At 40.3% G+C, this 26,632-nt stretch overlaps 2 protein-coding genes across 2 annotated transcripts; one reads left to right on the top strand and one right to left on the bottom strand.

Moving 5' to 3' along the window:
• Window positions 1–9,660: 9,660 nt before the first annotated feature.
• On the bottom strand, window positions 9,661–11,090 carry LOC136062243 (uncharacterized). Its single transcript, XM_065761083.1, has 2 exons — window positions 10,571–11,090; window positions 9,661–10,259 (listed from the first exon to the last, which is right to left on the bottom strand). Exons 1-2 carry the CDS (start codon window positions 11,088–11,090, stop codon window positions 9,661–9,663), a joined length of 1,119 nt encoding a protein of 372 aa, XP_065617155.1.
• A 13,563-nt stretch (window positions 11,091–24,653) lies between these two features.
• LOC136062241 (uncharacterized) lies at window positions 24,654–26,006 on the top strand. Its single transcript, XM_065761079.1, has 2 exons — window positions 24,654–25,098; window positions 25,330–26,006. The coding sequence occupies exons 1-2, from the start codon at window positions 24,654–24,656 to the stop codon at window positions 26,004–26,006; spliced, it is 1,122 nt and encodes a 373-aa protein (XP_065617151.1).
• The last annotated feature ends 626 nt before the right edge of the window (window positions 26,007–26,632 follow it).

Below are 26,632 nucleotides of genomic sequence, written 5' to 3'. Positions count from 1 at the left end.
TATTCACGTGAGCGTGGATGATATGACTGGACACGATTGAACAATGCCGAGCTATTGAGCAGTAGATGCAGAACTGCGAACATGACTTGGCTGAACAATTCATATGCTTTGTTAGCCTTCTCCAACCGCACTTGCCAAATACTAGTATTACGAGTAGTGAGTCTTTGCGGGTTAAAAATTTATCCCCCTATTCCCTTACAAACTTTTAAGAGAGTCTTTGCGGGTACAAAATTTAGTTACATTTTTGAAACATCAATGTAAAATTACCTGAAGAAAACTATGCTTCCAAGGTTTACATCAATGGCTTCCGATTATCACAATTGCAACATTAGGGAGGTTTTGGAGCAGTGCTACGGGAAACCAATAACCAAAACATGAAACATTTTAGATGCTGTTCAGGATTTTAGGGTTTTATCCTATTTCTAAGTAAACCAAATCTCATTGTGACAGTGTGTTGTGCGAGCCATATGGATTTTCAGTGAATGAGTGGTTAGTATGATTTGGATGAGTCTGTATGCAATGTATCTATATATAGTAGTACACTAGCAGAACTAAGATACACAGATACGGGTAAATGATACAGCTTCACAAATCATAACATAGAGGATGAGATTAGAAAAATTCCAATAAGGAATAAGTTTTGCATTCTATTATAGATTATTCTTGCCACTGTCAATGATTCAATTGTACGCCTCTACATTATTTGATTTCTTTATAGTATATAGAAGCTTGGGCACGTTTGTTGCATGTAGAGTCAAAATATCTGCAAGGATTTAATAGAGAAGATTGAAGCAGAATAAACATTTATTATATATCATGGAATACAAACCAAACACAAGCAGAAAATTTTCATTAAATTAGTTTGAAACACACAAATCACATGCAGCATAGCTCTAATGTGCATACTAACAAAACATAGAAAGCTGTCAAACCCGTAGACAAGACAAGATGGCCCAAGAGTCTTAGACCTTAGAGCATACCCAAGAGCTTGTTCCCAATAACATAGGAAGTATAGGCATTGTTATAGTTGGGCTTTGTGGAGCCTAGTTTATTTTTGGCCCGTTTTGTAGCCCATTGTAACCCTGTAAGCAGGATATAAAAGCCGCTTTTATAATTAGGGTTTGTGACTACAACTGTTGTTGTGTTTTAGAGAGAGAGAAAAACACTGTAGTTGCACTTTGTATTTTTCCCTGATAATAGTGAAATCCTTGCAACTCCGTGGACGTAGGCAAATTGCCGAACCACGTAAATACTGTCTTGTGCGTGTGATTATTTTTTTTGACATGTGTTTTCTCTATTTATTTTTTGTTTCTCACAGGTTGGAATTTAGGTTGAATTCCCAACAATTGGTATCAGAGCCTAGGGTTAGGTTTGAGTGGGAGCAATGGCAGAGGAAGCAGGAAAGGCGTCTGGAATAGAAAAGTTTGATGGCACAGACTTCGCGTATTGGAGGATGCAGATTGAAAATTATCTTTATAGGAGGAAATTGCATCTGCCTCTTTTGGGGGCAAAACCTGAGGCTATGAAGGCTGATGAATGGGCTCTTCTTGACAGACAGGTACTGGGAGTTATCAGGTTAACTTTGTCTAGGTCTGTTGCACACAATGTTATGAAGGAGAAGACCACAGCAGATCTGATGAAGGCTTTGTCTGGTATGTATGAAAAGCCGTCAGCAAATAACAAGGTGCATCTGATGAAGAAACTATTCAATTTGAAGATGGCAGAGAATGCATCAGTAGCACAACATCTGAACGAATTTAATACTATCACAAATCAATTGTCGTCTGTAGAAATTGATTTTGATGATGAGATTCGTGCTCTAATCGTCTTGGCTTCTTTGCCAAACAGTTGGGAGGCAATGAGGATGGCAGTAAGTAATTCTACAGGAAAGGAAAAGCTCAAGTACAATGATATTCGAGATTTAATTCTGGCTAAAGAGATTTGCAGAAAAGATGCAGGTGAAACCTCAGGATCTGGTTTTGCCCTAAACCTTGAGACAAGAGGCAGAGGTAATAACAGAAATTTAAATCAGCGTAGATCAAAATCTAGAAATTCTAATTAGAACAGAAGTAAATCTAGATCAGGCCAACAAGTACAATACTGGAATTGTGGGAAAACACGTCACTTTAGGAACCAATGCAAAAATCCTAAAAAGAAGAATGAAGATGATTCTGCTAATGCTGTAACAGAAGAGGTACATGATACATTACTTCTTGCAGTAGACAGTCCACTTGATGATTGGGTTTTGGACTCAGGAGCTTCGTTTCATACCACTCCATACTGAGAAATCATACAGAATTATGTTGTAGGTGATTTTGGTAAGGTGTATTTGGCTGATGGTTCAGCCTTGGATGTTGTAGGTATGAGAGACGTCCGGATATTGTTGCCCAATGGGTCTGTTTGGTTACTGGAGAAGGTTCGACATATTCCTGACCTGAGGAGGAATCTGATTTCTGTTGGATAACTTGATGATGAAGGGCATGCAATATTATTTGTTGGTGGTACTTGGAAGGTTACAAAGGGAGCTAGGGTATTGGCTCGTGGAAAGAAGACTGGTACTCTATATATGACCTCAAGTCCAAGAGACACAATTGCAATTGCTGATGCAAGTATTGATACAAGCCTATGGCACCGCAGACTTGGTCACATGAGTGAGAAAGGGATGAAGATGTTGCTATCAAAAGGAAAACTACCAGAATTAAAGTCCATTGATTTTGACATGTGTGAAAGCTGCATCTTAGGAAAGCAGAAAAATGTGAGCTTCTTGAAAACTGGCAGGACACCGAAGGCTGAAAAATTGGAGTTAGTACACACTAATTTGTGGGGGCCTTCTCCGGTTGCATCCCTCGGAGGTTTAAGGTACTACATCACTTTCATTGATGACTCAAGCAGAAAGGTATGAGTTTATTCTCTGAAAAATAAATCTAATGTATTTGAAACTTTTAAGAAGTGGAAGGCCATGGTTGAGACAGAAACAAGTTTAAGACTAAAATGTTTGAGGTCTGATAATGGAGGAGAGTACATAGATGGAGGGTTTAGTGAGTATTGTGCTGCACAGGGAATTAGGATGGAAAAAACTATTCCTAGGACACCACAGCAGAATGGTGTGGCTGAGCGCATGAACAAAACTTTTAATGAGCGTGCTAAGAGTATGAGGTTGCATGCTGGACTACCAAAAACTTTCTGGGTTGATGCTGTTAGCACTGCAGCTTACTTGATAAACCGAGGGCCATCAGTTCCCATGAAGTTCAAACTTCCTGAGGAGGTTTGGAGCGGTAAAGAGGTAAAGTTTTCCCATTTAAAAGTTTTTGGTTGTATTTCTTATGTCCATATTGATTCTAATGCTCGTAGTAAACTTGATGCTAAGTCTAAAATATGTTTTTTCATTGGCTATGGTGATGAGAAATTTGACTATAGGTTTTGGGATGAACAAAACAGGAAAATCATCAGAAGTAGAAATGTGATATTTAATGACCAGATTATGTACAAGGACAGGTCAACTGTAGTCTCAAATATTGCAGAGATAGATCAAAAGAAATCTGAGTTTGTCAACTTAGATGGATTGACTAAAAGTACTGTTTAGAAAAGGGGTGAAGAAAATAAGGAGAATGTAGATTCACAGGTAGATCAGAGTACACCTGTAGCTGAAGTCCGCAGATCTTCTAGGAACATTAGACCTCCACAACGTTATTCACCCGCTTTAAATTATCTACTATTGACTGATGGTGGTGAGTCAGAGTATTATGATGAAGCCTTGCAAGATGAAAATTCAAGCAAGTGAGAGTTAGCCATGAAGGATGAGATGGATACCTTGTTGGGGAATCAGACATGGGAATTGATTGAATTGCCAGTAGGGAAGAAGGCTTTGCACAACAAGTGGGTATACAGAATAAAGAATGAGCATGATGGTAGCAAACGTTATAAGGCCAGATTAGTTATTAAAGAGTTCCAGCAGAAGGAAGGCATTGACTACACAGAGATATTTTCTCCAGTTGTGAAGATGTCAATAATTAGACTGATGCTGGGAATGGTGGCTGCAGAAAACTTACATCTTGAGCAGTTAGATGTGAAGACGGCATTCCTTCATGGTGATTTGGAGGAAGACCTTTACATGATTCAGCCTGAAGGGTTTATTGTTCAGGGACAAGAGAATCTAGTCTGCAAACTGAAAAAGAACTTGTATGACATAAAATAAGCTCCCAGATAGTGGTACAAGAAATTTGACAAGTTTATGCATAAAATTGGGTTCAAGAGATGTGAAGCTGATCATTGTTGCTATGTTAAATTCTTTGACAATTCTTATATCATTTTACTGTTGTATGTGGATGATATGCTCATTGTAGGGTCTAGCATTGAGGAGATTAATAATCTGAAGAAGCAATTGTCAAAACAGTTTGCAATGAAGGATTTGGGAGCTGCAAAGCAAATCCTTGGTATGAGAATTGTAGGGTTAGGATTTGTGGCCCAAGCCCAAAACAATGAATTTGTAGAGTATGGGTGAAAGAGCTATGTTGATTATGGGATCGACATCAACTAATCACAACCTTCAAGCACAAACCAACATGAATTTACACGTAAAGAATGGGTGTTCGAAGAGCTATATTATTGATTATGTGGTGAATACAGATCTTAGGGTTACAATAAAGCTCCACTTCTTTTCTTCTCTCTTTTTTCTTCCTCTCCTCTTTTTCAGAAGCTTCTTTCCTTTATATAACCTCCCTTCTCCTCATCTCTATTGTCCACTTGTACCTCATCCGTGAGTCTACTTGAGTATATGTCATGTCAAGCATCTCCTTTAGCTCTGTGTGAGTGGCGGTAGGTGAGGATACACTGTTCAGGGGTCTTCTCCACATAAAAGCGGCAAGAAAAGTTGATGCAGAGCATTAAATACAGTGGTAGCAGCTTTCTCTTTAGATATTTCTTCATCCTTATCGTCTCCAAGTACACTCAGAGCTTATCTTGATCAGGAGGAGTCATCGGAAGATCATTTTGATCTTTTATACGCTCAATTGATCCACACTATTTGCGTTCGAGGAATAAAATCTCCTCGGACGGAAGGCGGTCTCCTTGGATGGCCATCATCCTTCTTTCTGGGGATCTTTCTTCCAGGTGGGCCTTGCCCTTACCATCTCCTTCTTTTTGGATGCACAGTAATTCTCACATGGGCTCTCGGCCTACTATGTTAGATTGGGCCATTTTCTCCCCACAATAGCCCCTTAAAATTTTAATTTTTCCCTCGCATCCGAAAAGAAAGAATAAGATTTTGACCTGTCACGTAAGGAAAAAGAAATAAAAATAAAAAAGTTTAAAAGAAAGAATTCGTAAATACCCCAGTTTACACGTGCGTGGGCATAGAGACAAGCGCTTCATTGTTGCCGCTGTCAGTTCCGTATTCCCAAAGCGTTGTATTAATTACTCCAGGCGGCGTTTTGTCTTTTGCATCCAACGGTGGGTTGTTGATCCAACGGACAGGGTTCTTCTTCGGGATTTGGACGGGAAGAATTACACCCTTTCACCTGTCCCTGTATATAAACCCTCTGAGGAGGTTATGTTTCTTTACTTTACGCATCCTCAGAATACCTAGCGAGTTCTTTCATTCAAAACCCTTCAAGCTTCTTCGATTTCCTGTCTTCTTTTCTTCCAGGATCCACCAAGAGTCCATTTCGAGTCCAGGGATTGTGCTCCACTCTTGTCTGTGTAAGTTTCGGCATCTCTTAGTCCTTTATTTTCTTCTCGGCTAGTATTTTCTACCTTCGAAACCCATTTCCTGTCCACTGCTTCAATCACTCTCTAAGAATGGGAAAATTTCAATATCTCGTCGATAGTCCGGCGTTGATAGAGGAATTTAAGCAAAATTATGGTATACCGCGGGGGGTGAATCTGAGATATTGCCCTCCGGAGCAGATACTAACGGCCCGAAGAGAGGGAGAGGTCGTAATCCCAATGATAGCCTTCATCGAAGGGGGAATGACCCTCCCAATGGGTTCCATCACCTTGAACTACCTTCGCAACCACAGGCTCTCTCCTAAGCAGTGCGCGCCTAACACCTTTAGGATACTAGGAGCTATCGATGCCTTGAACCAACAGTTAGGATTAGGGCTGACCTGGCATGACCTGGCATATATGTATGAATGTCATAGCCAAAAAGGGGCGGGATACTACCTTAAATCCCGATCCGATATCATTAGATTGTTCTCCTGCCTTCCCAAATCAAATAAAGGGATGAAAGACGACTATTTAATCGTCTCAGGCACATGGCATGACGGTCTACACTGTCTGACTGAGCCAGGAGAGCCAGGTGTGACTTCCTAGACTTAGGACTTCTAACAATAGTCTTAGGATCTTCGTTCTTCATAACCTGTTTTTTATGCCATCATATTTCAATCTTCTGACCAGATTTGTTTGTTTGTTTGTTTACAGATAAGGCACATATTGCTCCTCGGCTTAGCCTTATCAACGTCCCCGCCCTTAAATATCTACTATGCTCGGAGATATTCGTGAATGAAGACGGACAGCTCCGGTCCATTCCACTTATACCCGGTTATACGCCCAAGAAAGCAGATATCCAGCCGGCCGGCAATGCCATTACATAAGGTGATCACCGGCTTCGGCGAATAGACGTTGCTCGGCGACACTTTTTAGCGCCATACGACCTTGAGCCCGTTCCACACCCCAACCCACAGGGCATTCCATTGCTAGTCCGACCAGTTTAACAAGTTCCCATCGAGCTGGTGGTCGTAGGAGAAAGGGTTGGCTCTTCATCCTCTTCGCTAGAGGAACAGATAGACAAGTTTAGATTTGAAGGGGAAGTTTCAGGGGGAGTGCAGGTAATACCCTCCACAGATTCTGAGGACGAGGCCGACAGGCAATCCAGTGTCCGCCCACCACTTTTGCTAACTACTATCCCCGAGGACTCTTCGGAGGAAGAAGAGATGTCTAACTTAAAGCTTCTGCTGAAGACAAGGGGTAAGAAGGCTGAGTCCAAAGGGACGGGGACTTCTCAACCAGTGGTGAACTTACCTCCACCTCCACCCCTACCTCAGGTTCCTGATCCGGCCTTGAAACCGATACCAGACCTAAAGAAAAGAGGCCTCTCGAGCCTGAGGAGCGGGAGGTGGTGGTACCACCAAAGACCACAAAGCAACAGAAGGTGGTAAGGGACCACCGGAGCAAGAGGGCCTCATCTGTGGAGAGCAGGGAGGAGCCTCCTGTGGCTGACGTGTGTCGAGGGCAATGCACGTGGTCTTCCAGGCTGGAACTAGATGGTGTTCCTTTTTCCTAGGAGACCTCTGTTAGGAACTATGATGGGGGTAGAACGGGGCTGATAGCTGAAGCTTTGGAGCAACCACTGGTCCTCCCCCGAGACATGGAGTCATACAGGCGCTTCAGCCAGTATGATCTTTTCATGTCCTTGAAGAGGGACCTGGCCATGGTAAGCGTGCTTATCCAACTCTTCGGTTGGAATATTAATTTTCTATATTTTATGCTAACTCTATTACTTTACTTGTTCAGATTACCCAGTAAGTCTTCGTGGCCGAAGAGTGGAACCGAAAAGCCTACGCTAAAGCCCAAGTGGAGGCCCACTCTAGGTCCAAGGCGGAAAAAGCATTGGGCAGCCTAAAGGAGGAGGTCTCTCAGATCTCGGACCAGCTAAAAGGGGTGACCCAGGAAAGGGATAGCCTCAATGCTGGTCTTAGAAATGTTGAGACCCAGGTCGAAGCCCAACGCAAGCTGCTAAATGACACTCAGAACAATCTGGAATCTGAGAAAGCTCTTGTGAAGGAACTTCGCGCCGAACTCCAGAAGGCCAGGGAGGCTACCAAGCAGGCTCAAAGGGACGCTCAGCTGGCCAAGGAGGCGACCGAGGCCGAAAAGAAAGCAGCCTACTAACTGGGAGTGGAGGTGACCGAAAAAGGTCTTACTGAGCAATTTGCTTCGGTCGCCCGGGACTACTGCGATATGACATGGGGCAAGGCAGTGGATTCTGCTGGGGTGTCTGCTGACTCGAAACTGAGGCTGCCTAGGAGCATTTATTATGACCCAGACATCCGAGAGCTCCCAGAGTCTGATCCCCCTCCTTCAACACAACTCCCAGAGGCCTCGGAGCAACCCTTGGTCAGCTAAGCTCCCCCAATCACCCTTGAGCCTCCCAAGGATTTTGGCCAGCCAGGTGATCAGAGCACCCTAGCTGAGCCACCTAAGGATATGGGCGAGGGCTTGGAAAAAAAGAAAACATCCTTAGAGCCCAAGGACTAGGCCCCAGCAGAAGCTTAGACACTTAGATTTTAGTTTTTTTTTTTTTTACTATTTTCTTACCCTTGTTCTCCTTCTATGCAAGGGATTGTAAACTATCCTGTTTTGATCAATGAAACAGTTTCTCTTTTACTTTTGGTGTATTTGTTGCATACCATTTGACTTACTTTTGCTACAAGTAACTTCACTTTGTAATTATGGTAACGTAGGCAAACATAATCACTCTATCTTGCTGATAATATATACAACTAAAATTGATTCCGAAGAGGATAGTACATAAAAGTTGCTGTTAAGTGATGATCGTAACAAGTATTATAAAAGTTGGATAGATCTTTTCGCATGTACACTAAGAATATTAGCATAGGGTAGAGTTGATATTAAACATAGTTAAGAATGTCAGGCAAGATTCATTCTAAAGTTAACCTTCAGTATTAATAACAGCACAAAAGTATTAACTAACTAAAAATCACCTGGTCTGAGGGCCACAGGCATGATTGGGTTTAAGTTTAAATACTTAGGGAGAATAACCAAGGAGTGTTAACTAACCCAAATCATCTGGTCCGAGGACTACAGGCATGATTGGATTTAAGTTTAAATACTTAGAGAATCTATAAAGATTGTTAACTAACCCAAATCATCTGGTCCGAGGACTACAGGCATGATTGGATTTAAGTTTAAACACTTAGAGAACCGATAAGGAGTGTTAACTAACCCAAATCATCTGGTCTGAGGACTACAGACATGATTGGATTTAAGTTTAAACACTTAGAGAACCGATAAGGAGTGTTAACTAACCCAAATCATCTGGTCCGAGGACTACAAGCATGATTGGATTTAAGTTTAAACACTTAGAGAACCTATAAAGAGTGTTAACTAACCTAAATCATCTGGTTCGAGAACTACAGGCATGATTGGATTTAAGTTTAAACACTTAGAGAACCGATAAGGAGTGTTAACTAACCCAAATCATCTGGTCTGAGGACTACAGGCATGATTGGATTTAAGTTTAAACGCTTAGAGAACCGATAAGGAGTGTTAACTAACCCAAATCATCTAGTCCGAGGACTACAGGCATGATCTGGTCCGAGGACTATAGGCATGATTGGGTTTAAGTTTAAACACTTAGAGAACCGATAAGGATGACAAGTTATCACAGTGAGCAAAGAAATGATTCGATTGATAATAGTACCTTTTGAGATTATTTACATTCCAGGGGCGTGGTATTACATGGCTATCCAAGTCCTCCAGGAAATATGCCCCAATGCCAACCCCTGAAGTAATACGATATGGTCCTTCCCAGTTTGGTCCTAATTTCTCCCAGGCTAGGTTTTTCGCAGTGCCAACGACTTTCCTGAGTACCAAATCACCGGGTTCTAGGGGCCTTAGCTTTATGTTGGCATCATAGCCCTACCTGAGTTTCTGCTGGTAGTGTGCCAGCTGAACCATTGCATTTTCTCTCCTTTCTTCGATCAAATCCAAGCCTGCTTCTAGGAGCTTATCATTGCTGGTCGGACTGAACGAGCTAGATTTTAGAGTTGGGAATCCCGTCTCCAAAGGAATGACAGCTTCAGCGCCATAAGTCATCGAAAAAAGGGTTTCTCCAGTAGATCTGCGAGGCGTAGTTCTGTAAGCCCAAAGCACGTGTGACAACTCTTCAACCCACTTGCCCTTCGCATCGTCCAATCTCTTCTTCAATCCATTAACTATGACTTTGTTAACTGCTTCAGTTTGCCCATTCCCATAAGGGTAGGCGGGGGTAGAGTATCTATTCATGATTCCCAGTTTGCTACAATAACTCCGAAACGCATTACTGTCGAATTGTAAGCCGTTGTCCGAGATAAGAATATGAGGAACTCCAAAACGAGTAATGATATTCTTCCATACAAATCTTTGCACATCTACGTCTCGGATATTGGCCAGAGGCTCAGCTTCGACCCATTTGGTGAAATAGTCTGTGCCGACCAAAAGGTACTTCTTGTTTCCTGCGGCCTTTGGGAATGGACTCACTATATTCAAACCCCACTGTACAAACGGCCATGGACTAGATAGTGGGTTGAGGACTCCACTTGGTTGGTGTATGTTTGGCGTAAATCGCTAACATTGATCGCACTTCTTTACATAATTATGGGCTTCTTTTTGCATGTTCGGCCACCAATACCCTTGAGTAATGGCTTGGTGAGCCAAAGACCTACCTCCAGTGTGACTCCCACAAATTCCCTCATGCAACTCTTCTAGTAGCGACTTAGCCGTCTCTGGATGAATACATAACAGGTATGGTCCTAAATAGGATCGTTTGTATAATTTTCGGTCTTCGAACAGCCAAAATTTGGTAGCCTTCCTTCGAATTTTTTCAGCCTCCCCCGCTCTTCCGGCAAAATGTCATCTTTCAAGAATTTGATTATAGGGTCCATCCAGCAGAGACTATCTCTGATCTGGTGGACTCGGACTGCATCCCCTCCTGTCCCGGTGGGCTCATGGAAATCCTCGACGAGGATAACTCTCGGCAAGCCTTGCTCTGACGAGGTGGCTAGTGTGGCCAAAGAATCTGCATGTGCGTTACTGCTTCTAGGAACATGTAGCAAGCTGAAAAATTCGAATTCCGACTGCAGACGTTTGACTCGATTCAAGTATCCTTGCATCCTTTCATCCTTCACTTCAAACTCTCCCTGTACTTGGCCCACAACTAATCTTGAGTCCGAGAACAACTTCACTGCCTTTCCTCCCATTCTTCGGACCATAGACATTCTCATCAATAGGGCTTCATACTCTGCCTCGTTATTGGTCGCATCGAAATCCAGCCTTAATGACTTTTCAATGACGAATCTCTTTAGAGACATCAAGACTAGCCCTACTCCAAAACCTTTCCGGTTTGCAGCGCCGTTTACATACACTTCCCAGCGGGCAGGATCTTGTTAAGAAATCATGCCAACCGATTTTCTATCTATGTCTCTCTTTGTCGTTATTTCTTCTAAGCTGGGTTCCGTGAACTCGGCCACTAAATCCGTAAGGATCTGCCCTTTGACTGAAGTGCGAGGCATATACTTGATATCAAAAGCTCCTAAAATAGTGCTCCACTTGGCTATCCTCCCCATGTAGTCGGCACTTCGGAGTACTGTCTTAAGTGGGAGTTGCGTGAGCACAACGACAGTATATGCTTGGAAGTAGTGGGGCAATTTTCGTGTTCCAAGTACTACTGCAAAAATAGCTTTTTCCAATGGCAAGTATCTGATCTCGGCTTCATGCAGAGACTTACTTACATAGTAAACCGGCCTTTGTATACCCTGATCCACTCTTATTAGCACTAGACTTACAGCATGGGGAACCACTGCGATATAGGCAAATAAGACCTCATCTGGTTCAGGGCTAGACATAATTGGTGGCCGAGCCAAGTAGTCTTTAAGTTGTTGGAAAGTTGAGGCACATTCTTCAGTCCATTCAAATCCCTTCCACTTGTTGATCAGCGAGAAGAAGGGTTTACACCTATCGGCAGACCTAGAGATGAATCGGTTCAAAGCAGCTGCCATTCCTGTTAACTTCTGAACCTTTTTCGGATTGCAAGGAGGCTGCAGATTTTGAATAGCCTTTATCTGATTGGGATTGACCTCAATTCCCCTGTGCGTTACCATGTAACCCAAAAATTTGCTGGATCCCACACCAAATGAGCACTTCGAGGCGTTCAAGCGCAACTTATGTCTCCTTAGGGTTTCAAAAACGTTATCAAGGTCCTTCACATGCTCAAAAATAACCTTGCTTTTTACCACCATATCGTCTATATAGACCTCAACGTTTTTGCCCAATTGTGATTCAAACATCTTGGTCATCATCCGCTGATAAGTAGAACCTGCATTTTTAAGACCGAATAACATCACTTTATAATGGTAATTACCAATGGGGGTAATAAAAGCGGTTTTCTCTTGGTCATCTGGGGCTAACGGTATCTGATGGTAACCTTAGAAAGCATCCAAGAAACTCATTCGAGAATGGCTGACAGTAGCATCTACTAATTGATCAATCTTCGGCATAGGGAAAGGATCTTTCGGACAAGCCTTATTTAAGTCCGTGAAGTCTACACAAACTTGCCACTTTTTGCTCTTCTTCTTTACCACCACAGTATTTGCCAACCACGGGATAAAAAACTTCTTTAATAGCCTCAGCTTGTTTGAGCTTCATCACTTCTTCTTTGACTGCATCCGCATGTTCTTTGGATGGCCGCTGAGGAGGCTGCTTCTTGGGTACACTTAGTGGGTTGACCTTCAAATGATGGCAAATGAACTCCGGATCCACTCCTGGGGCTTCGTAAGTACTCTAGGCAAATACGTCAATATTTCTTTTAAGGAAATCAATTAGCTCTTCCTTCTCTGGTTGAGGTATCTGAGACCTGATTTGAAAGTATCTTTCAGGATTGCTCCTAATTAAAACCTGCACTAAGTCCTCGCATTTAGCACCTTCATCAAGATCTTCGACGGGTGATAACCGACCTCTTAACTGCTATAAGTCTCCCTTCGCTCTGGCTGAGGATTCAGTCTCAGGTTCGTGCCGTATGGCAACCACCAAACATTGCCTAGCCGAGGATTGATCTCCACGGATTTTACAAACGCGCCCTTCGGATGGATATTTAACTTTTTGATGCAGAGTGGAGGAAACAACCCCTAGCGTGTGTAACCAAGGTTTGGCTACAATTGCCGTATAAAGGGAATAAATATCTACAACAATGAAGTCTACTTCAACTACCTCTGAGCCAGTCTGTACGGGCAGCCGTATCTGTCCTTTCGGGATGACCATCCTTCCCTCGAAACTAACCAGGGGAGAACAGTATGGAGTTAAGTCATCAAGCTTGAGGTTCAGCCCCTTGTAAAGGTCAGGATACATAATCTCCACTGCGCTACCTTGATCCACCATCACCCTCTTCACATTATATCCCACGATTCTGAGTGTGACTACCAAAGCATCGTCGTGAGGTTGAATGGTTCCAGCTTTATCCTCGTCTGAAAAGCCTAAAACGGGCGGGACAGCTTGTCCAGAGCTCCTCGGATCTCGACCAATATCCCCTACTGGTAGCCGAGCCACTGACATAACTTTGGACGGCCATGACCCTGTTTTTCTTGGCGCTGCGAAAGTGACGTTAATAGTACCTAATGGAGGTTTCGTAGAATCTCTCTTCTCGGACTCAAAATTCACTTGACCTCCTCGGCCACTGGAGTGGTGCAAAAGGTGCCTCAACCTGCCTTCACAGACCAACTGGTCCAAATGATCCCACAAACTTTTGCAGTCTTCAATGGCATGCCCATGGTCTTTGTGGTATTGACAATAGAGGTTGTGATTGCGTCTCTCAGGGTTCCCTACCATTTTACTCGGCCACCTAAAGAATGATTCATTTTTGATCTTTTCCAGAACTTGATGAACTGGCTCCTTGAACACTGTATTGACTGCTTGAGCATTTGTTGACCCCGACTACCCAGCGAAATCTCTCCTCGGCTTATTGTTGTTGTAACGATCCGACCTGAAGTCCTTCCTGTCCTGGGGGATAACCTTATCCTTGCCCTTCCCTTGCTGCTGATCTTCTTCAACCCTTTTTTATTTTTTAATACGGCCCATAAGTTGACGCATGTTAGTGACGGGCTTGCCGGACAAGGATGTCCTTAAACCATGATCAGTGGGGAGACCCAGCTTAAACGTGTCTAGGGCCATTGCATCAAAGTTGCCCTCCATATCATTAAACATCTCCCAATATCTATCTGAATACGCCTTAAGGGACTCACCTTCACGCATGCTCAAGGATAGCAGAGAAGACAAGGGCCTGGCCACCCTTCGGCATGTAACGAAACGTGAACCAAAAGCTTGAGTGAGCTCTTGGTAGGAATTGATGGAGTTTGCTTTCAGGTTGTCGAACCATCTCATTGCCACGGTTCCAAGACTAGAAGGGAATACCTTGCACATCAGAGCTTCATCTCTGGATTAGACAGCCATCCTTTGGTTAAAATGGTTCACATGTTCCACAAGGTCCGTTTTACCGTTGTAAATAGTGAAGGTTAGCTGGTTAAAACGCCAAGGCAGCTTTGCTCCTTCAATCCTGCGCGTGAAAGGTGACCTAGAGATTTGATTCAAAGCCTTGCTCATGGCATCATTTCCCACCCCTCTATGTGATGGCCTTTGAGGTTGCTTCTTATGAGGGTGTTCATCCTCATGTGAAAAAGATTCACTGATTGGAGTTCGAGACCTTTGTTCATAGGTGATGTCTTGTTCGTCACCCAAGTCGTCATCAGAATGCGACGCAGTACGTTTTCTTTTCGCATGGTGCAACTCCCTTCTTAACCTTTCAATCTCTATTTGCATGTTGTTCTTCTCAGCATGAGAAACATGACTTCCGCCACAAGGTTGAGTTCGCTCAGTGTGTGTAGTATGCACACTGCCTTCACGATCTTGTTTCCACTCCAAATTGAGGAAATAGTCTATATGTTGGGACGCCCCAGATTCTGCCGGTTGTTGCCCTGGTTCGGCCATGACCAACTGTTGCTGCTTCCCCTTACACTCAAGCTCTCCTCACAGACGGCGCCAACTGTAGGGTTAGGATTTGTGGCCCAAGCCCAAAACAATAAATTTGTAGAGTATGGGTGAAAGAGCTAGGTTGATTATGGGATCGACATCAACTAATCACAACCTTCAAGCACAAACCAACATGAATTTACACGTAAAGAATGGGTGTCCGAAGAGCCATATTATTGATTATGTGGTGAATACAGATCTTAGGGTTACAATAAAGCTCCACTGCTATTCTTCTTTCTTTTTTCTTCCTCTCCTCTTTTTTAAGAGCTTCTTTCCTTTATATAACCTTCCTTCTCCTCATCTCCATCGTCCACTTGTACCTCATCCGTGAGTCTACTTGAGTATATGTCATGTCAAGCATATCCTTTAGTTCTGTATGAGTGGCGGTAGGTAAGGATACACTGTTCAGGGGTCTTCTCCACATAAATGCGGCCAGAAAAGTTGATGCAGAGCATTAAATACGGTGGTAGCAGCTTTCTCTTTAGATATTTCTTCATCCTTATCGTCTCCCAGTACACTCAGAGCTTATCTTGATCAGGAGGAGTCCTCAGAAGATCATTTTGACCTTTTATATGCTCAATTGATCCACACTATTCGCGTCCGAGGAATAAAATCTCCTCGGACGGAAGGCGGTCTCCTCGGATGGCCACCATCCTTCTTTCCGGGGATCCTTCTTCCAGGTAGGCCTTGCCCTTACCATCTCCTTCTTTTCGGACGCACAGTAATCCTCACATGGGCTCTCGGCCCACTATGTTAGATTGGGCCATTTTCCCCCTACAAGAATCATTAGAGACAAGGCTAATGGTACATTGAAGCTTTCACAATCAGAGTATGTGAAGAAAATTCTCAGCAGGTTCAACATGAATGAATTTAAACCAGTGAGCACACCCTTGGGTATTCATTTCAAACTGAGCAAAGAACAGTCACTGAAGACAGAAGAAGAAAGGGACCATATGAGCAAGGTTCCCTATGCCTTAGCTATTAGCAGCTTGATATATGCTATGGTATGTACAAGGCCAGACATTGCACATGCAGTGGGAGTTGTGAGTAGATTCATGAGTAGGCCTGGAAAGCAGCATTGAGAGGCAGTCAAGTGGATTCTGAGATATCTGAAGGGTTCATCAGATACATGTCTTTGCTTCACAGGTGCAAGTTTGAAGCTGCAAGGTTATGTAGATGTTGATTTTGCTGATGATGTTGATAGTAGAAAGAGTACTACTGGGTTTGTATTTACTCTAGGTGGTACAACTATATCATGAGCTTCAAATTTGCAAAAGATTGTTACTTCGTCTACTACAGAAGCTGAGTATGTTGCAGCAACTGAAGTTGGAAATGAGATGATTCGGCTACATGGTTTCTTAGATGAATTGGGTAAGAAGCACGAGATGGGCATTCTACACAGTGACAGTCAGAGTGCAATCTTTCTTGCAAAAATTCGGCTTTTCATTCAAAGTCGAAACATATACAGACAAAATACCACTTTATCCGATACCTTGTTGAAGATAAGTTGGTAATACTTGAGAAGATATATGGATCTAAGAACCCGACAGGCATGTTGACTAAGGGTGTCACTATTGAGAAGTTGAAGATATGTGCAGCTTCAATTGGTCTTCTAGCTTGGGGATAGGAGGATGAGTTGCAGGGATGAGGGATTGCTTTTGGAGGATAGCGGCTGATGTTGATGATTGAACTAGTCTCTAAGTGGGAGATTTGTTGGGCTTTATGGAGCTTAGTTTATTTTTGGCCTGTTTTGTAGCCTATTGTAACCCTGTAAGCAGGATATAAAAGCCGCTTTTATAATTATGGTTTGTGACTATAACTGTTGTTGTGTTTTAGAGAGAGAGAAAAACATTGTAGCCGCACTTTGTATTTTTCTCTGATAATAGTGAAATCCCTGCAACTCCGTGGACGTAAGCAAAGAAAGGTGGCAGGATTCGAACCTATGGCCGGCACCCCTGACCTGCTGGGTTGGGTGGTCGAGTTAGCACCCCTCGTCGCCTCTGTACCCGAAACAGATGTGCTGCGCTACCCAGCGCGTAACCTTCTCTCCCCTACCCCTCTTCTGGTTATGCCATTACCAATCGTGGGTAACCCTCGGGCCGGCCGCCTCTGACCTAATAGAATTTCGCTACCTTAGGACCGTTATAGTTACGGCCGCCGTTCACCGAGGCTTCGGTCGCCGGCTCCCCTGTCATCAGGTCACCAACTTCCTTGACCTTCCGGCACTAGGCAGGCGTCAGCCCCCATACATGGTCTTACGACTTTGCGGAGACCTGTATTTTTGGTAAACAGTCGCCCGGGCCTGGTCACTGTTCTCTAAAATGATGTAAATCCTTGCAGGGCCGAACCACGTAAATACTGTCTTGTGCGTGCGATTATTTTTCTTTGACGTGTGTTTTCTCTATTTATTTTTTGTTTCTCACAAGTTGGAATTTAGGTTGAATTCCCAATAGTTATTACATGGTTGATCAATTGAATCCAAACCCTTATCATAAAATTTCCCATTAGAAATTACCAATTGGAGAGCCTTTATTAACTAAGGGCAATGGGAATTGGAAAATCATGAGTTGCATCGCTAGCTAGAGTGGTGATTGATTATTCATGAATCATGATCATGACCTCTAGAACAGCTTGTTATATTTATTTTATTTACTTTTTAACTATTAGAACTTTTGCTGATTCTCCACCCAAAAAAAAAAAATTGTCTTCCCCCACTTCCCCTCTTTTTGGAAGCAACATTTGTAAATCTTAGGAAAATGTTTGGTTTAGTTTGGTACATTAGCAACCTTTGCCCTATGATTTATCCCATTTGGTTTTTTTTTTTTTTTTGGTGAAGCCGATTTATCCCGTTTGGTTTGAAAATATTATATTTAATATATATATATATATACACACACATGCACTATTAATAAGAGAATTCTCCTGTTTCGTCTTCAATTAATTCTTTAAAACATTCCAAAATTTTTGTTATCCAAATTCTATACAATTATCACAAATCTCCATCCATTCACTAACGTATATCATCTTTCTTTTGTTCAAATCTCAAATTTTTGTACTTATCACAATTCTTATCCCAATCAATAAATTCAAATGTCCTATTAGTTTTCAACTTCTTATGATTCTCTATTTCATTTTTAAACATTATTTCACTTTAGCTTGCCTCCTTAAAAAAAAAAAAAAAAATAGACACAGTTATTTATATATCACTTGTAAGTATTATAACACTAAACCAAAAAAACAAATAAATAAATAAATTAAAGCATTATTGTACGTGTGGGAGGACTTTCGTCTCAGCCCCCAATCAGGTATTGTCCTCTTTGGAAATGGCGTTGAGCCTTAGTCCTTAAAGATTTGCTTAATCCCACATCGGAGAGAGATGCCTCCCACTCATGCCTTATAAGCCTTTGGCCTAAGGATGAGTGTACCACTACTACACTATCTCACATCAGGGAGAGACACCTCCTACCCATGCCTTATAAGCTTTTGGCCTAAGGATGAGTGTACCACTACTACTCATATCGGGGGGAGACGCCTCCCACTCATGCCTTATAAGCCTTTGGCATACCACACATGTGTGCAGTAGTGTAGTAGTGGTACATTCATCCTTAGGCCAAAGGCTTATAAGGCATGAGTGGGAGGCATCTCTCCCCGATGTGGGATTGAGCAAATCCTTGAGGACTAAGGCTCAACGCCATTTCTAAAGAGGATAATACTTGATTGGGGGCCGAGATGAAAGTCCTCTCACAGTACGCACAAAGTGCATGTGATAAGTCTAGTATTATTAATAAGATGATTTCCTGTTTCGTCTTTAATTTTTGGCATACCAAAATATCTTCATACAAATTCTGAAATTACATACCCTTTAGTTTAATTTTTTTTTCCTACAAAAAAGAAAGCAAAAAAAGATTAAAATAGTAATACTATCTCACGTACAAAAAAAGACTATTATTCTCACCACCCATTTATATTCAAATGTCTAATTCGTATCTGTATTTGTTATCTATTTGAATTCAAATACTTCAATTATCTTTATAAAAAAAATACAAAATTACTTATTCCAAAAAAAAAACCACTACCTTACGTAAAAACTACTCATTCTTATCCAAAATTTCTATAGTTTTTTGCTTTTTAATTCTTTAAAACATTCCAAAATTTTTGTTATCCAAATTTTATATAGTTATCACAAATCCTCATCTATCCACACTAATGTATATCATCTTTCTTTTGTTCAAATCTCAATTTTTTTTTTACTTATCACAATTCTTATCCCAATCAATAAATTCAAATGTCCCATTGGTTTCAACTTTTTATGGTTCTCTATCTCATTTTTAAATATTATTCCACATTACTTTACCTCATTCTTTAAAAATAAATAAATAAATACATAGTTATTTAAATATCACTTTTAAGTATTATAACACTAAACCAAAATAAATAAATAAATAAATAAAAAGAGTATTATTGCACATGCAAAGCGCTTGTGAAGAGTCTAATGTGTGTGTGTGTGTATATATATACACACTACTACTACTACAATTACCACTACTAATAAGAGGATTCTCTTATTTTGTCTTCAATTTTTAGTGTACCAAAATATCCTTATACAAATTCTGAAATAACATACTCTTTAGTTTATTTTTTTTTTTCTTACAAAAAAAAAAATATTAAAAGAGTAATACTATCTCATGTAAAAAAAAGGGGAAAAAAAAACCGTTATTCTCATTTATATTCAAATTTCTGATACCTATTTGAATTCATTATCTATTTGAATTTAAATACTTCAATTATGTTTATAGAAAAAAATACAAAATTACTTTTTCCCAAAAAAATAAGCCCGCTACCTCACATAAAAACTACTCATTTTTATCTCGTATTTAAATACCACACGCATTGGTAAACAAATGTATTATTTCTTGAGAGTTTTATTTTATTTTATTTTTTTTAAGAACAAAATATAACTTCAATATTTGCAATAAAAATGAAGCATAAGAAATTAAATTCTTGCCATAATAAGATGTATAGCCTTTTTTTCAAAACCAAGGAAACTAAATTCTTACTAGGATAAGATTTCACTTCATGATAATTGCTTTTTATTATCAAATTAAGACATCAATCGATTTATAAGTTATTTGGAGTTCGAACCTCATATATATTATTCAAAGATAATATACTTTACTAGTTCAACTAACAGGAACTCACATATATGATAAGATTTGAACTTATAATGTTTGCCCTAAAATGATTATTTTTAACCATAAAGCAAAAATAACATTTTTTTTTTGGGTAAATATCCTAGACTAGATTTGATTCCAGATTCATTATGTAACAACAAAAGACTTGATTTATTAAGAAACTCATAGCTCTATAGATTTCTTTTTATAACATATTTTGTGAATGTTATCTATTATGATCAATTGTAATTTTCCTAGTTCCCACAAAGGTAGAAGATAGGAAAAGAAGAAAATATGTTCCCAGAGTTTATGGAATTATTTATGTTACTTTAAAAATATTAAGAAATTGACTCTTAATGTGTTTAGTTGAACATGGATTGAGCCCCGCAAAGGAAAGGAAAGAGATAATATATGACTTTATATGCTTATGAGTTGAACATTAGATTGGGCATAGGCATGTATAGACATTGGATTAGGCTTAGTCCAAATACTAATATTTTTTTTTTTTTTTTTTAGTCAATAAGTCTATGCATAACAGTTGTTCATGAACAATGTATCTATTCACTAATGTATATATTGATAGTCCCTCATTCATAAAAACTTTTTTTTTTTTACTAAGAAACTTTCTCTGAGAGAATATATTTTTGTGCATAAGCATAGAATCAAAAAGAGAGAAAGAGACATAATTTAGTTAGTTGAGCATGGATTTTGTAGTTCTTCTTGTACGTATTGTTGATTATTTTATCCTGGGAGGTAGATATCCATGAGTCTCTAAGCAATATTGAATGTGTGAGGGGGCGAAATATGCTTTAAGGAATTTCTATCAAACACAAGACTTGATCAATTCTACAAGACTATCAATGTATATATTAATAGTCTCTCATTCATAAAAACTTCTTTTTTTTTTTTGACCAAGAAACTTTCTCTGAGAGAATATATTTTTGTGCATAAACATAGAATCAAAAAGAGAGAAAGGGACAATTTAGTTCGCTAAGCATGAATTTTATAGTGCTTCTTGTACATGTTATTGATTATTTTATCATGGGAGGCAGACATCCGTGAGTCTCTAAGCACTATTGAATGTGTGAGGGGTGAAATCTAATTTAAGGAAATTCTGTCAAACACAAGACTTGATCAGTTCTACATTATTCATTATTCACGCATTTGATCCGAGAATTATTTAATTATTGTACAATTTTCTTTTTATATATTGAATTTAATCATGTTCTTATTTATAATTAGATTTGTGCATTGTTCTGGTTTACATAATCACAAAAGTAAATTATTTCGAAATATATCCAACAAAAAATATATAGTTGCTCCCTAGACATGAGAATATATATATATATATATATATATTCTGCCGTTGCGTTGGTATGTGAAAAAAACACAAGGAAAAGAAATAAGAGAGGACTACAGCAAACCCAACAGAGGTCAATAAGGGTCAGCCCAAGTTAGCCTAATGAACGAGTTGCTATTTGACATTTGCTCAATCTCAAATCCAGCCCAAGACGGCGTGTTATACTTCAATCTTGGACGATTGAGATATCTGTTAGAACCATTTAAAAAAAAGAGAGAGAAATATAATCCACAACATTTTCATATCAAATCTTAAATGATAAATTAATACTGGCTGTTAGTAGTGGATATGAAATTAATTTTAATAGCGAGTTCAAATTAAAACTAATAATAAACCCCAAGGGTGTGGTGCATTGGTTAGGCATACTTTGGAATGAGCCGTGAAACTTGGATGTCTTGGGTTCTAGCAGACATACGTGCATTCATTCCCTTAAGGCCATCAGATTGGGGGAATTTAATTGCCCCTTGAATTACCGGAGCTGCACTTGCGGGAAACTCCTTGCCAAGGGCTTGTGCAGCCCCAGGATTAGTTGGGGCTCTGCTCTAGACACCTGGTGCCAATAAAAAAAAAAAAAATTAAAAGTATTAATAACTTACCATCTAAGATTTGTTGTAAAAATGTTGCAAACATAGTATTTCATTTCTAAAAAAAGGGACAAAATGGGCATTTTTCCCTTTCGCTAAAACTTTTCAGCAAAATGCCTCATATCTGAAACTATTTAAGGAAATGCTCCTGTTTTGAAACTCCTTTTTTCTAAAAATCGAGTTTTAATTTAAAACTTGATTTTTGGACAATCGAATTATAGCAAATTGAAAATTAAAAAAAAAAAATTTCTAGAACTCAAGTTCCTTGAAAAAATTCAAGTGGAACTCGAGTACTTTACATGGAACTCGAGTTCCATGATCTCGAGTTCCAAAAAAACAAAAAAAAATTTTTAAGTCAACATTTGCTATAACTTGATGTTCCAAAAATCGAGTTTTACATTTGAAACTCGATTTTTAGAAAATTGAGTTTTAAAATAGGTGCATTTCCCTAATTAGTTTTAGACATTGGGCATTTTGTTGGAAAGTTTGTGAGAAATGGGTAAAAGCCCATTTTGGCCCTAAAAAAGGGACTAGTCAAGATATCTCAACAATCTTGTTAAGCATAGATAAAGAGGAAACAAAACACAAGGATGGATTTTTTTTTTTTTTTTCACCCCCTCTTTCTTATATGGGATAATTACAGTAAACCCACTTGTGGTGTAACCTGTTTTCACTTTGCCTACTCGTGGTTCAATCATTTACACTTTGCCCACCTGAGGTTAGTCCCGTTAGCCGTAACTCACCTTTTCGTTTGCCATTAGAAAAACACATTTTTAGGCAAAAACAAATATAATAAGAATAAAAAAGCTAGGGTTTTTCATTGCTCATGAACTTCAATGAGAACAAAGTGGAGGAACAACACGCCAATCAAATGGCTCAATAAAATTATTTTTAATCTATAACAATATCAACAATTTCACGACTCCTCAAAATTTTGAACCAAATTTTACAAGAAGACCAACATTTCAAAACAACCAGCAACGTTACCAACAAAGAGAGAGTGAGATAGAGATAAGCCAACAACTGAAGTGTGAGATTGAAATAGAACAGGGAAGGATGATATATACTTTGGCATGCCCATCATCAATGGTTATATATAAAATTCATTTATGATCAATTAGTACTAGCTATTCATGTAAAGGTCATGGAAGTACGGTTTTTAAACGTTGAGTTATAGCAGACACATTTGCATTGTCCTGTTCATTTCTAAGCATGGAAAACAGTGCTAGAGCAAGAAATTTATTGCTAATTATATAGAGTGAAAATTTGTGTTCAAGCAACAACAAGAAAATGAAAAGAACCAACGCAAATAGGATTATATAATTCCATATACTATTTCTTTCTTAATTTCATGTAAAGAAAGTAGAGAGATAAAATGTGAGAGAAAAAAAAAAGATAATCACCATAAATGATTTTGTTAAAGAGTTAATATACTAATGAACTTATATAAATGATATATATATATATATATATTGATGGTGCAAGGAAAACGTGCTTAGCTGTGTCTCGTCCATATGGCCGTCCATGACAAAGTACAAAGTAGAGAATGAGTGGCTCTTACACTCGTCCCTCTCTTACCGTCCTTTTTGCACTCGTCCCTCATTCACTCGTCCATTGGGGGACGTAATAGCAGCAAATCTCGTCCGTCTTTAGTGATGGACGGACGAGGTTTATCTAATAGTGGCAAACTCTTCCAAAAGCCAAGAGTTACGTTGTTACGAACCAAGCCTTCTGTTAACTGTTGAACATAAGTCCCGATGAGGTAACTTCCATGGCAGTTATGGAAGTTATCTCTGAATCCTCCAAACTCTATGACGATAGAAAAAATAACTGTTAGGCTAACACTATATAAAGGACCTTCTACGCAGAGGTAAGGGAGAGACATTTTATTTTCTAAAAAAAACGGTGAAGTCTTTGAATTGCTTTCTTTTCTACTTCAACCCACTAACTTTACCATTGGAGAATTCAAGACTGGCCACTACCGGTCTTCTCTGATCTTCTTTGATTTTTTAGGACTCACCCTTCAAGATCATCAACGCCCGGGGACCTTTCAGCCCACTGATTTCCAAGGATTCATCAGTTGGCGCCGTCTGTGGGAAAGAAATTTGTTGCCATTTGAACTTAATTTGTTGAGTTTTGTGATTTCTTTTTCCAACAAAGGGTTGAAATGGTTTGTTGGTTGAAATGGTTCGGATAGGATCTAGGGCTACTAGTCCAGGCCCTCAACAAAACAGGGATGCCTCCAGTAACCCTCATCGTGATTGTCAATCAGCACCCTCCATGCAACCATCTTTATTTCAACACATGCAATACATGGCCGCTGCTATGGTGGAGTTAACTCGCCAAAACCAGGAGTTGGTCAGACAACTTGATTTGAGGAAGCAGCGTCATGAATGGAACACCGAAGAATGGGACCAGAGTCAAGAAGAGGAAAGGAATGTTGAACCTGAAAACCAGTTAAAGGGTACCGCTTCATGGAGGGTACCTCATTTGGAAAGGGAAATAGATCAAATGAGAAGAGTTATGGACGAGATGAGGGAGAATATGAGGAAAATGAATCCTGTAGAAGACTTAGTTCACAGGACTGATTCCCCATTTGTGGTTTCCATCAATGCTCACCCTTTGCCACCCAAGTTCAAGATGCCTCCGTTAGATTCGTATAATGGGATGCGGGATCCTTTTGACCATATTGCCACCTTCAAAACTACCATGCACCTTTAAGGAGGAGTTCCAGATGAAATAATGTGCAGAGCTTTTCCTACTACCTTCAAAGGACCTGCACGAGTGTGGTTCAGCAAAATACCTTCTAACACAGTGACGTCCTTTAAAGAGTTAAGCAAGTTGTTCGTTAATAATTTTATTGGAAGGCAGAGGCACAAACGTTCTTCTTCTAGCTTGCTAACCATAAAGCAAGGGGAGAATGAAAGTTTATGGTCCTTCATCACGTGGTTCAACAAGGATGCCTTGGCAGTGGATGAGGTGGATGATAAGCTCCTTCTGGCGGCATTTTATAATAGGGTTCATTCTGATTTGTTCATCCACAAGTTATATGAACAAGCGCCTCAGACCATGGCTGAACTAGTTCATTCAGCCCAGAACTTTATGAATGTGGAGGATGCTATCATAGCCAAGAAGAGGAAGAGAGTTGAGAAAGTGGAAGCCAATCCAATGCGTCAGTCGGAACAAGGTCCTCGTCCTAAGAAGGGACGAACAGAAGATAGGAAGGACTGAGAGAAGAAAGCAGGTCCTTCAGCGCAGAATCAATAGTACACCCCATTGAACGTGCTACTCGAGCAAGTCTTTATGCAAATTAAGGACGAGCCTTCCTTGAAGTGACCGGAAAAGATGAAGGGAGGTCCCAACAAGCGCAATAGGAATAAGTATTGTCGCTTCCATTGAGATCATGGGCATGATACAGATGAATGCTTTGATTTGAACCACCAGATTAAGAATCTTATCAGGCAAGGAAAGCTGAGAAATTTCCTTGGACAAGATCACAAGGACGAGAAATTGAAAGGGAAGGTAGAGGAATCGTCACGACCACCACTCGGAGAAATAAGAATCATCCTTGGGGGAAGTTCTACAGGACAGACGTCCAAGTCAAAGAAGGCATACTTGAAAGTGGTGCAAAACGTCCAACTCTTTGGACAATCACTGAGAGCAAGGACTACGGACGAGCAGGCAATCACCTTCACGGACGAGGATGCCGAGAAAATTCATCACCTTTATGACGATGTTATTGTCATCACCCTCCTTATTGCTGACTACAAGACTAGAAGGGTGCTGATAGATAATGGAAGTTCGGCTGATATTTTGTATTATCTAGCTTTTCAGCAGATGAGGTTAGGACGAGACCGGCTCCGACCAGTGAGCTCCCCTTTAGTAGGTTTTGGTGGAATGAAGGTACAACCTGTGGGTATTATTTCATTACTAGTGATAGTGAGGGCATACCCGCAACAAGTCACCAAGGAAGTGAACTTCCTTATGGTAGATTGTTCATCCTCCTACAATGCCATAATTGGAAGGCCAACTTTAAACAGTTGGAAGGCTGTTACATCCACTTATCACCTGTCGGTTAAGTTTCCTACAGAATAAGAAGTAGGACAAGTACAAGGAGACCAACTAGCAGCAAGACAGTGTTAACTGGCAATGTTGGCCATGGACGAACAAATTCAGGCCATGAATATTGAAGAAAAGAGAGTCGTGGCAGAACCTGCTGAAGTGTTGGAAGATGTTTCTTTAGACGAGACAAACTCGGAGAAGTGTACCAGAATTGGGGCAGATCTAGAAGAAAAAATTAAGGAGGACCTCATCTAGTTTTTGAGGAAAAACACTGATGTATTTGCTTGGACTCATGAGAATATGCCGGGTATAGACCCTAGTGTCATCACTTACTGTCTAAACGTATGTCCTTCCTCCAAGCCAGTTCGACAAAAGAAAAGGGTGTTTGCCCCTGAGAGAGATGATGCTATTAGAGACGAGGTTCAGAAGTTGATTGTGGCAAAATTTATAAGAGAAGTATACTATCCAGATTGGTTGGCCAATGTGGTAATGGTCAAAAAGACGAACGGCAAGTGGAGGATGTGTGTAGATTTTACTGATCTCAACAAAGCCTACCCCAAGGATAGCTATCCATTGCCGCGCATTGACCAACTGGTGGATTCTACCGCAGGCCATAAATTACTTAGCTTTATGGATGTTTTCTCAAGATACAATCAAAT

The sequence above is a fragment of the Quercus suber genome, unplaced genomic scaffold (genome assembly GCF_002906115.3).
Source record: "Quercus suber isolate HL8 unplaced genomic scaffold, Cork oak 2.0 scaffold_18, whole genome shotgun sequence".
In the NCBI taxonomy this organism is placed as follows: domain Eukaryota; kingdom Viridiplantae; phylum Streptophyta; class Magnoliopsida; order Fagales; family Fagaceae; genus Quercus; species Quercus suber.
This window is presented reverse-complemented; position numbering and strand designations above follow the sequence as displayed.

Bases quoted from the DNA above. Each gene is read 5' to 3' on its own strand.
- LOC136062243 (XM_065761083.1), bottom strand. From the start codon at position 11,090: ATGTCTCTAAAGAGATTCGTCATTGAAAAGTCATTAAGGCTGGATTTC. The intron at 10,260-10,570 runs GTTCGAAGACCG...GTTTGAATATAG, and splicing joins AAGGCTACCAAATTTTGGCT to TGAGTCCATTCCCAAAGGCC.
- LOC136062241 (XM_065761079.1), top strand. From the start codon at position 24,654: ATGTGCAGAGCTTTTCCTACTACCTTCAAAGGACCTGCACGAGTGTGG. The intron at 25,099-25,329 runs GTCCTCGTCCTA...GGCATGATACAG, and splicing joins AATGCGTCAGTCGGAACAAG to ATGAATGCTTTGATTTGAAC.